This window comes from Pantherophis guttatus, chromosome 10 (genome assembly GCF_059756535.1).
Source record: "Pantherophis guttatus breed Tessera chromosome 10, ASM5975653v1, whole genome shotgun sequence".
Classification (NCBI taxonomy): Eukaryota; Metazoa; Chordata; class Lepidosauria; order Squamata; family Colubridae; genus Pantherophis; species Pantherophis guttatus.
Window position 1 is genome coordinate 510,059 of NC_142072.1, and position 10,458 is coordinate 520,516.

The 10,458-nt window shown below is 60.3% G+C and overlaps 2 protein-coding genes across 3 annotated transcripts; one reads left to right on the forward strand and one right to left on the reverse strand.

Annotated features, from left to right (window-relative positions):
* The first annotated feature begins 1,025 nt into the window (after positions 1-1,025).
* ERCC1 (ERCC excision repair 1, endonuclease non-catalytic subunit) lies at positions 1,026-5,945 on the forward strand. 2 transcript variants are annotated; one of them, XM_034438286.3, is made up of 9 exons: positions 1,026-1,717; positions 2,409-2,735; positions 3,275-3,378; positions 3,984-4,083; positions 4,374-4,450; positions 4,680-4,779; positions 4,895-4,966; positions 5,323-5,391; positions 5,696-5,945. In XM_034438286.3, the coding sequence occupies exons 1-9, from the start codon at positions 1,673-1,675 to the stop codon at positions 5,747-5,749; spliced, it is 948 nt and encodes a 315-aa protein (XP_034294177.2). In that variant the 5' UTR covers positions 1,026-1,672; the 3' UTR covers positions 5,750-5,945. The 2 variants fall into 2 exon arrangements, with proteins under 2 accessions (XP_034294177.2, XP_087732493.1); XM_087876367.1 differs by having other exon boundaries at positions 1,034-1,547.
* Positions 5,946-5,957: 12 nt separating this feature from the next.
* On the reverse strand, positions 5,958-10,175 carry POLR1G (RNA polymerase I subunit G). The gene is made up of 3 exons (XM_087876366.1): positions 8,106-10,175; positions 7,841-7,979; positions 5,958-7,744 (listed from the first exon to the last, which is right to left on the reverse strand). Exons 1-3 carry the CDS (start codon positions 8,437-8,439, stop codon positions 6,103-6,105), a joined length of 2,115 nt encoding a protein of 704 aa, XP_087732492.1. The 5' UTR covers positions 8,440-10,175; the 3' UTR covers positions 5,958-6,102.
* Positions 10,176-10,458: the final 283 nt, after the last annotated feature.

The window sequence follows — 10,458 nt, forward strand, 5'->3', positions numbered from 1 at the left end:
TTCTTCCACCATAACTGAGGAAAGGGAGGGGCACTGGCCAATGAAAGGGAAGCCCCCAGCCTCTCATGCACACGCCCAGAGACTTCTGCACACAGCAGGGGTCAGCAGGGCTGCCTCCCATCATGGAGCGCACTGTGCACGGCGGAGCAGAGGCACGTTTTCCTTTTTCCCTCTTTCCAAGGATCAAAATGTTTGGTCACCAATTTGGTTACCAAAACGATGTGAGACTTTGGGAAAAGCGCAGAGAAGAGCACTTTAGCCTTGGGGACTAAAGGCCTGGAGGCAGAAACCTGGGAAGGAGGGTTGCAGGATTTGGGTCTGGCCAGTCTGGAGAAAAGAAGGACGAGAGCAGGTTTGCCGTATTTGAGGGGGGTCAACTCATTCTCCAGAGCGCCCGAAGGCGGCGCAGGAAACCACAGGAGAGGAGCAACCTGGAATCCAACCCCCGGCCTCCTCTTCGCTCACCTCCCCCAGGAGGCCGCAAGGCCCCACCCGAGAGCGGGACCCCCACGGGGCCTTTCCGCTTCACCTGCTCAGCCAGGGGGCAAAGCCAGGCAGCCAAGAGCCGAAATGCAGCCCCACCGGCACAACAAGCCACGCCGCCGCCGCCCCGCCCCAGGCTGTCCCCGGGCTGCCTCCGCCTCCATCCCGCCAGCGGCCCCGCTGCGAGACATCCGGCGCAGAAGCCTCCGGGGCGGAAACCCGACCGGCCGCCACACCGGAGGCGCAGCCAAAAGGCCGGGAGGGGCTGCCCCCCCCACCGCGAGGGCCCCTTGGAAGGCGGGCGACGGGGCTGAGCCGGCCGCTCGGAGGACGCGGGAAGGCCGCGGGGGGAGGGGATTCCCGCACCCCGAGCGCGCGTCTCCAGTCCTCGTGGAGGTCCTACCTGCTCCTTTGGCGAAGCGAGCGGCGCCCGGCCACACCCTCCGCTTGATCGGCAGCCGCAGCGACTAACAGGCTGCCCTCCTGTCCCGCAGGGGGCGGGGCCAAGGGCGCCTCACTTCCCATTGGCCACATCACGGGCCTCTGGCTCCGCCTCCCGAGGCCGCTCCAGGCCAGGCGGCGGAGGGAGGGAGGGAGGGAGGGAGAGCGACCTTCGCGCGGCGGAACCGCCCCTTGAAGGTCAGTGCGCGATTCTTGTGAGCCGCCAGAGCTGCCGCCCCTCCCAGCGGAAGAACTAGCGAGGCCCCGGGGCGAAGCGGCAGTCTCAGAAGTTCCGGAGCCGCTTCCCTCTCGCGGCGCAGGCGCCTTTCTGTCCCGCCGGCGGAGGACGATAGAGCACGGGTCGACAGAGCGCCGCGGCGGAAACGAGGCGCTCCGGGCCCGCCTCTCAGGGACCGGACCTAGCTGCCCCCCCACAGCGTCTGAAGTGGCGCGCATGCGCCAGACAGGCAAGCCTCTGATTGGTCCCGCAGCTGGACGCGGGACGGCGTCGCCTCCGCAAAAGCAGCCGGTAGGCGGAAATCACACAGGTGAAGCTCGCTCGGCCTGCCTGAACCCAGGCCTCTGCCCCACCGGTGCAGCTCCGGCGGCGAGATGGGCGGCAGGTAAAATACACGGGAATCTGCCCGCCTCGCCGCTCCTGCTGCGCCCGATCCTGTTCCTCGCAGGCCCCGCCCGGAGGAGGCGGCTGGGAGCGCCCGCTGGCCGTCCGCGCTGAGCCCGGCCCGCCATGGAGGCCAGGAGGTTCGCCCTGCAGGCGCCGCAGGAGGAAGAGGTGAGCGCCTCCCTCTGGGCCACCCAGCTTCCCCTCCGCCACAGGCTGCGCAGGCAGCGGCTTTGGGCTCAAATCCCCCACCAGGGAGAGAGTCTTTATCATCAAGTGTAAATGCATTTGCCTGCGTTGAATGGCGGCTGCGCCAGTTGGAACTCAGGAGCTCTTTTTGCCAGAAACGGAGGAACCGCAGCCGTGTTCACAATTCAAACGGAATTGGGCGGATTCCTTTTCGGGGGGGGGGGGAAACCAGAGAGTATTTCCGTGATTCACTTCACGAGATCAGTTAAGCCTTCTGCAACTTCTTTCTTGGGCCCATTCGAGGCTAATCCCATGCTTGCCTCCTGCCCTCCCCTCTGCCAGCCCCTCTCCTCCCGTTCCCCCTTGAATTTCGCTGAGTGATCTGTGAATCTCTTTGTGGATTCCTTTCCCTTGGCTCCGGGAGATTTGATTTAGATTTTATTTAATTTGTATACTGCCGTTCTCCAACAGGACTCAGGGCGGTGAACAGCCATGATAAAACATAACACATAAAATTTTAAAGCAATTTTAAAAACATTAAATACTTGTGGCTATCCATTTAAAACAATTTGGGTCCTTAACTTCTATCCAGAGAGTCCCTCTGAGGGGCCGCCATCTCTCCTTTCAGCATCTGAGACGGATTCTCCCCCCCCCCCTTTTCCCTCATTCCCAGGTGAAGCCTCTCTTCAAAGCCGCTTCGGCAGCCAGAGCTGCAGCGGTCCTTGCGGCCTCAGCTGCGCCCAGGGGGGCATCCTACGCAGACTACGTTGTTGGGCAAGCCATGGCCGCCTCTTCCTCCTCCGCTGCTGCTCAGGTGAAATCCACTTCAGCTGCTCCCACTGCATCGGCCAGGAGCATGTCAGAAGAAACCCCTTTGCAGAACCAGGACAAGGGTACTGTGCCCCCCAAAAGCACAGCAGAAGACAAAGGCTCCCCCTTGAACCCCACCGCCCCCAAAGTGGGGGCCAAGCACAATGCTATTATCGTCAGTCCCCGGCAGGTGAGACAAAGCAGGCACACCAGCAGGGAACATTCCTGTTCAGCCCCCCATTTTGACAGCCTGGCTATTGCGAGGACAGAAGGCAAGTGTGGTCAGTGCTCAGGGACAGCTGTCCAGGAAGGTGGCAGTGACTGGGCGTGGCTACTCTTCAGACCACTTAGATTAGGGGGTCTAAGCAAAGCTGGCTGAGGGACTCTGGGAGTTGAAGTCCACAATTCTTAAAGTTGCCAAGTTTGGAGACCCCTGACTTAGATCACCTTGGGAACTGTTCAGATGTGTAGACTTAATCTCCCAGCATTCCCCAAACACTATAGGCACTGCTGAGGCCTTTCTATCAAACTGGCACCAGCTCCCATCCCTCCCTGTTCCTTCAGCAGAAGGCATGGCTTTTCTCCAATTCTTCAGGAGTTTCCAGGTACTGCTGATGCTTTTGGGAGTTTCTCATCCTGCTTCTTAGCAGTGGGCTGCCTGCCTTCTTCTGTGACCACAGGCAGGTGGGAATTCCTCTGCGGTGACTGAGGACTCTCTTCTGCCCTCAGAGGGGTAACCCCATTCTGAAGTTTGTCCGCAACGTGCCTTGGGAATTCGGCGAAGTTGTCCCAGATTACCTGTTGGGCCAGAGCTCATGTGCCCTTTTCTTGAGGTAAGGAGAGGAAGCCCAGGTTCCCTTCCGCCACAAGCTGTTCAGGTAGTGGCTTTGGGCTCAATTCCCCTGCCAGGGAGAGTGTTTTTATAATTAACTGTAAATGTACTTGCATCTATAGTAATATCTGTTTATTGCAAGCTTTGCCAGTTGAAACACAAGTGCTTTTTGCCAGAAACAGGGAACCCATGTCTGTTCACAGTTCAAAAGGAATTAGGCTTTTTCCTTTTCGAGGGGGGAGGGGAGGAGATCACAGGGTACCACACAGGAAACCATCTGACATTAGGTCATGCAAATTCTTCTTCCGGTCCAAAATGCTGTTTCCCCCTTGCTATAAGCAGAATGTTCTTGATTCTTTTCTTTGGAGCATGTTTCTAAACTTCCTACGATAAGAGTTGGTGAAATGAATAGCCTGAAAGGCACCAGCCGATTTTAGCCACATGGAGCTAGAGATTTAGGATGCCTATTGCAGAATCCAGTGCAGATCAGAATCGGGGCCCCTTTTTCAATCATTATTGCAACGTTATTGAGGTTTGGTAAAACCTAATCTTGATAGTGGTTGCCCCTTTGAAAAAGAAACTCCATTCTGACCTTTATCTTTGTAGCCTCAGGTACCACAACCTGAATCCAAATTACATCCATGAGCGGCTGCGTAACTTGGGGAAGACGTACCAGCTGCAGGTGCTCCTGCTTCAGGTTGACGTGGTGAGATGCAGCTCCCCCTCCTCCCCCCTCAGAATCCACCCCCTTCCTGCCTCAGGCAGCTGATTCTACGGATTTCCTTGGCCCCACGTTCCTTTCCCAGCCCAGTATCCACTAACAAAATCAGGCCCACAACGCTTCCATTCATTTTCTGGGGCTGCTGAGACTTTGGCAGCTGCCGGGAGGCCTGCAGGGCTGGGCCTCTTGCAGCGGGAAGACGCTGGAGCGCAGGACCCCTTTCTGCCTTCCATGGCTGGCTACCTTAGCCGCAGTTCCTCTCTCCGCTCTTTCAGAAAGACCCCCACCAGACAGTCAAGGAGCTGGCCAAGATCTGCATCCTTGCTGACTGCACCCTCATCTTGGCTTGGAGGTGAGACCCCAGTGCTGGGCGGGTGGCAGAGACCTGGCTAGAGAAGACCCCCTACAAGGGGGAGGCACCGGAAAGCAAGTTTCTGCTTAAGGCAAATGCCCCTGCTCACATGGACAGTCTGTGCCTAGATTTTCCCCGAGACAGACAGGAATAACCTCATGAGCACAGAGCAGAGAGGCAGCTCTCCCAAGCTTCCTGCAATGGCTCTCTGATGCTGTCCCACCCTTAGTCCAGAAGAAGCTGGACGCTACTTGGAGACGTACAAGGCCTACGAGCAGAAGCCGGCCGACCTGCTGAAGGAGAAAGTGGAGCAGGACTATTTGTCGCGGGTACGACCGCTTTCCTTTGGCTGGGGAGGGAGGAGGGCAGAGGCATCCCAGCCACCAGTTGCCTTGCGCAGCAGCTAAATGTGGCTGGTGCTGCAGCTGCTTTGTTCTCCCCCAGGTGAGCGACTGTCTGACCAGCGTGAAATCCGTGAACAAAACAGACACCCTGAGCCTGCTGTCCACGTTCAGAGTGAGCAAGCCAGTTCTCTGTGCTGGGGGTGGGCAGGGAGAACGTGGTGCTTTGAGAGCAGCACTTCCCAGCAGTGTACAAGCCGGAAGGGGTGGTCTGTGACACACCCACCCACCAAGGTTGTTGGACTCCACCTCCCATCAGCCCTAACCAATGCAGCAAAAGTGGGAGGAATGGGACTTTGAGCGATTTTTGCGGAACTACCTTTTATCCTTTGCCGTCAAGCCTCCTTCCCCTTGACTCCCAGGTGGGTGTTGGCATCTGTGCATTCGCTTCCTTCTGAGCTTATGGCAGGTCTGACGCCCGCAAATGCCCTGGGGATCGTCCCACTGAGTCCCTCTGCTGTTACCTTGCAGTCACTAGCCAACATTGTCCGGGCGTCCAAGGAGGACCTCTCCCTGTGCCCTGGGGTTGGGCCTCAAAAGGTGAGTGGAAACTGTTGCCCCAAGCCCTCAAACCATCGGCTGGCACAGTGGAAGCCTCCCCACCTCCCACAATCAGAGGCTTCTAAGGAAAGCCGAGTCAGCGCCTGTGCAAGGGGCATCCCTCGCTTGCTGCCCTTAACCTCATGGCAACTGGTCTGTGGAGCCAGGACTTTCTCCCAAGAAGGGAGACCAGCTGGCACCGGGGGGGGGGGGGGAGCGGCCATTTTAAAGTTTGGACTCCCCAAAGCACCTAGACCCCTCCCAAACAGACTTGCCTTCACTTGCACCTCTTCTTTCTTTCCAGGCCAAGAGGCTCTTTGACATCCTTCATGAGCCGTTTCTGAAGGTGCCCAAGTGAGGAAGGGGCTCAAGAGCAGAAGGCGATGAGCCCAGGACAATTCACAATCTTCTCAGAAACTTCTTCCCTCAAAACTCCCAGAAGACCAACGAGAGCAACAAAACTCCCTCTCGGAGGAGAAAAGAAGCTATTTTGCTATGTGAACATTGCTTAACAAAACAGACAATAAAACACTGTCCGGCAGGAAAAAAACGAACAAGGCAGCCGCTCATTTTTAAGGGGAGAAATGGCAGAACCTTCAGAGAAATGCAAAGCTCCTGAATTTATTCAGAGTGGCAGACAGCGTGAATAAAAACATGACAACTGATCAACAACACTTTGCAGAAATAGAGCCGGCCGTCCCTCCCTGGCTGTTAAGTTCCTGCTGCATAGAGTCCAGCCTGGTCCTCCCTCTCCCTCCTGCCCTTCTTCTTCTTTTTGGGTCTGGGACTTGGGGCCGCCCCGTTAGTTTGCAATGGCTCTTCTGGCCCTCTCTCTTGCCAGAGAGGAGTAGCCCAGTCCACCTGTGTTTCTGTCCCCTGTTCCTGCAGGGGCTCCTTGTCCAGTTTCCCCTTTTTCTTCTTTTTGCAGGCCAGGAGTTCCCCAGCTGGGCCCCCTTTGTCTGACCCCAGACCCTCTTCCAGGAGACTCCCCAAACAGCTGATGTCCCTCGGCTCCTCCTTGATGGCAGCAACGTCCCACAGTCCCTCCACCAGCCTCTCTCGGCTCTTCTTTTTCTTCTTCTTGCAGTTGGGGAGTTCCCCGGCGGGGTCCTCTGGGGTGACCCCCCCACTCTCTTGTGCAAGGCTCCCCAGAGAGGGGGCATCCCCCAGCTCCTCTTTAAGAGCCACAATGCCCCACAGCCTTCCTGCCCCCTTCCCTGGGCTCTCCTTTATGTAACCAGCGAGTTCCCAACCAGGTTCCTCTCTGGGTGACCCCAGACCCTCTTCCAGGAGGTTCCCTGGACAGGGGACATCCCCCAGCTCTTCCTTGATGGCAGCAGCACCCCACAGCCCCTCTGCCAGCCTCTCTCGGCTCTTCTTCTTCTTCTTCTTCTTGCAGCTAGGGACTCCAGCAGGGTCCTCTCCGATGGCCCTTGGATTCTCCTCCGGGAGGCTCCGCTGACAAGGGACATCCACCGGCTCCTCCTTGATGGCAGCGGCATCCCAGAGCTCCTCTGCCACGGCCTCTTGCATTGTCTTCTTTTTCTTCTTCTTCTTGGCTTTGCATCCGGCCAGCTCTCCTGCGCAGTCGCCCCCATCTCCCTCCGCCTCCCTCCCTCCCTGCCACCAGGGTTCCTGTTCAGGCGGCCAGTACCTGGAACTGGGATCTGGCAACTCCTCTGTCTCCAGGCCGGTCTTCCACTTCTCTCTCTTCCTGGCTCTCCTCCTGTCCGGCTCTTCCACCTCTCCCGACGAGGAGCCCTCCTCTAAGTGGCCACTTGGCCGGGCGTCCTGCCACAGCAGCTGCCCACCAAGCACTGGGAGCACGGCTGGCTCAGTTGCCGCCTCCTCCTCCTCCTCCAGGAGCGGCTGCTTGCTCCCAGCCCTCGCCCACCCTCCCAGCAGACCCCCTGCAGGCTCCGGGGAGCCCCCCAGAAGCTGCTCGGGACCTTCCGGCCGCCAGAGCGCCTGCTTCAAAGGCAGCAGCGGCCGTTTCTTGCCCCTCTTCCGGGCAGCCTTCCCTGCCGCTTCCGAGGAAGGGCGAGGGCCCTTGAGCCGGGCCCCAAAGGGGAAGAAGCGCTGCTTGAGTCCTTGGGGGACCCGGGGCGGCGGCCTCTCTGCCACGGGGAAGAGGGCCCGGGCGGCGCCGGGCTCCGCGTGTCTCTCCTGGATCCTCAGGGAGGCCCCGAAAGGCCGGGCGCAGGCGAGCCGCTCCGGCCGGCCAGCGGCGATCAGCAGGCGGGCAGCGCTCTCCTCCCGGCTGGCTTGGAGCCTGTAGACTTTCTGGCTGCCATCTGGCTGCGATGCCCTCAACAGGGGGGAGCCCGGCAGCGCCAGGCGGTGGCCGGAGAGGCTGCAGGGGACGAGACGCAGCCGCTCAGCCCGAGGGCCTCCTCCGGCCCCAGGCCCCCCCCGCCCCGCCACACCGACCCCCCCCCCCCCCGCGCACCTCTCCGGGCGGAAGTCGGCGGGGGCGCTGATGAGCAGCAGGCGCTTGCCGGGCGCCCCCAGGCTCTCCGGGCAGAAGGCGGCCCCGGGGGCCAGGCGCCGCGCGCAGAAGTCCTCCGGGCACTGGAAGCGGGCGGGCCCTGCGGGAAGCACCGGCGCCGTCACGGGGGGCTCAGCGCGGCCCGGACCCCCCGCCCGCCGATCCCGCGCTGCCCCCCGGCAGACTCCGGGCCCCCCTCCCCCGACACGCGGCCCCCGAGCCCCACCCGACGCCTCCGCCGCCGCCGCCGCCGCCCCCATCTCTGCCGGACCACGTGCCGCGCCGGCGCCGCGCCTTCCGGGAGGCTGCACGCCGCGGACGGCAGGGGGCGCGGCTCCGTGCGGCCTACGCGGTGCGCCTGCGCGAGCGTGACGTCGTCGACATGGCCCCGCCCACGAGGAGCCTGGTCGCGCTCGGGAGGCCGCCGGGGAGCTTCGCGCGGAGCAGCCCAGGCCGGGAGGGGCGGCTCGCCACTCGGGCTGCAGGCCCATCATCCCAGGGCGCCCCGCCCAGCGGCGCGGCTGATGGGACTGGTGGTCCGGGCCTGACCTCCCCCGCATGTCGGCTGCCTTCCCACCGCGACCCGAAGCCAACTCCGCCCCATCGATCGGAGGGGGGCGGGGGGTTGGGGGGGCTGCACGCGGGGTGTGAAGCCAGCAGTCCCGGCTTTCCCCCTGCAAGGGAGCTCTGTGGGCGGCGGGGGTCCCTGGCCGTGGCCCCCAGACTCACGAGCGTCAGGCTCGGCGGCCCCATCACAAGCGGAGCCTGCTTGGCCTGGGCTGGCCCTGTGCAGCGCGCGGTCTGGCCGGTGGGTGTCGCTGTTGCAGCGGTGTTTGGTGCCCCGGGAGCCCGGCGGACAATGCGCGGCGGCCCGAGATGGAAGTTCCTTGCGCGATCCCCGTGCGTGAATCCAATACTGGCGGCCGGGCATGGGGTCAAGGGAAGCGGTCAGCAGCGCCACAAGCCACGGCCAGGGAGGAGGAAGCCCTGCCTGGGGAGGGCAGCCCTGGGCGCTGCTCCCACTAGTGCTGCTCAGTTCCCTTGGCCAAGGAGCAGCCACGGTGCGCAGGCGACCACAAGCCGGAGTGGGGAGGTTGGAGGGGGGCAGAGGGCGCTGCTTTGCCCTACAGCTAATTTATTTATTTGTTTAAATTTCTATACCGCCCTTCTCCAAATAGGACTCAGGGCGGTGCACAGCCTAAGTAAAAACAAAGCACACAAAAGTTAAAAAACAGTATTAAAATAATTAGATATTCTGGCCGTAAATTAAAACAACCCAATTTAAAACCAATTTAAAATTTAGCTCAAGCCAGCCCAGCTAGTTGAAATAAATAAGTTTTCAGGGCCCGACGAAAAATCCAGAGGTCTGTTATTATACGTAACAGACTGGTACCCACACCAGAAGAGACGGTGCCAGCCTGAGTGGCCTCTGCCTCCTGGCTGGAATGGAGCCTGGAGAAAGGAACCCGCTGTGTGGCCGTGCTGGCAAAGAGGAGGGCTTCAAGGGGGCTCTGGGGAAACCGAGGCAACTCCCAGATTCCACTGATCAAGAGATCTCAGCCCTTCTCTGCCCTGCCTCTATCAGAAAGCAGAGCCTGTGGAAGGCAACCTCAGTAAGGTGGTCCAGCTCCTTGGCCAAAGTAGGTCTGGAAGAACCAAGCCGGGGGTCATGGCCTGGGGTGCAGTTGGCGGAGGCCCCTGCATCTCCTCCCTGTCCTCCAGGGCCAAAACCCGGACGCCGCCCCCCCTCATCTGACGTCAGCTGTGGGTTCCTCCGCAGCGTTTCCCTCCAGCCCCTTCCCTCTTGGCCAGGAAGGGTTTATTCCTGTCCTCAAGGCCCTCTGCTTATGCACGGGAAGCCTCTCACGGCTCCTTCCCAAGAAGGACTCCCCGGTGGATGGCTGAAAATAGCCTCCCTCCCTCCGTCAGCCCTTTGGGGCTGCAGACAGAGTGAGGCCCACTGGGACCCCCTCCTCCCTTGTGAGTGCTGCACCTTCACTTCCAACCTCCCAGGAGCTGAGGGGGGCTGGGGGGGGCGCTGGTCCAGCTTCCTGTTTTCTTCCCTGGCCAAAGTTGCTCCTAAGAAAATCCGACTCCAGTCCCAGCCTTCACTGCTTGCTTGACCCCAGCAGTGTCAAAGGCAGCTGGCCTTAATTTGGCCCCTGGGCCTAAAAATCATTTTTCAAACTCTTTTTCTTCCAAATGTTTGCCTACCCTCCCAGGGAAGAGATTTCTGCTCAATGGACAGCAGGTGAGGGCAGCCCCTTAGAAAGCAACAAGTTGTTGCTCAGGCCTTCCCAACATGCAAGAGCTCTGGGGTCCTCCTCAGGGTATCCACGTGCCCACTGCCTGCAGCCTCTGGTGACTGAAAGGACAAACAGAAAAAAGACTTTGGGGCTGGTCAGCTGCAGGCATGACTTTCTCGCTGTAGGTGAGATTTACTTGCATGCTGCCTTCAGACCCTGGGACCCCCTGAGTTGGCTGCATTTTCCGATCTAAAAGTTTGGCCCTAAGATCTTAGGGCCTGGCATGTCTTTGCAAGCCCCCCTCATTTAGCATTTCCAGGCAGGGGGCATTCT

Bases quoted from the DNA above. Each gene is read 5' to 3' on its own strand.
- ERCC1 (XM_034438286.3), top strand. From the start codon at position 1,673: ATGGAGGCCAGGAGGTTCGCCCTGCAGGCGCCGCAGGAGGAAGAG. The intron at 3,379-3,983 runs GTAAGGAGAGGA...TTATCTTTGTAG, and splicing joins TCATGTGCCCTTTTCTTGAG to CCTCAGGTACCACAACCTGA. The intron at 5,392-5,695 runs GTGAGTGGAAAC...CTTTCTTTCCAG, and splicing joins CTGGGGTTGGGCCTCAAAAG to GCCAAGAGGCTCTTTGACAT.
- POLR1G (XM_087876366.1), bottom strand. From the start codon at position 8,439: ATGCGGGGGAGGTCAGGCCCGGACCACCAGTCCCATCAGCCGCGCCGC. The intron at 7,980-8,105 runs GTGGGGCTCGGG...TGCTTCCCGCAG, and splicing joins GGCGGCGGCGGAGGCGTCGG to GGCCCGCCCGCTTCCAGTGC. The intron at 7,745-7,840 runs GTGCGCGGGGGG...CGTCCCCTGCAG, and splicing joins GCCGACTTCCGCCCGGAGAG to CCTCTCCGGCCACCGCCTGG.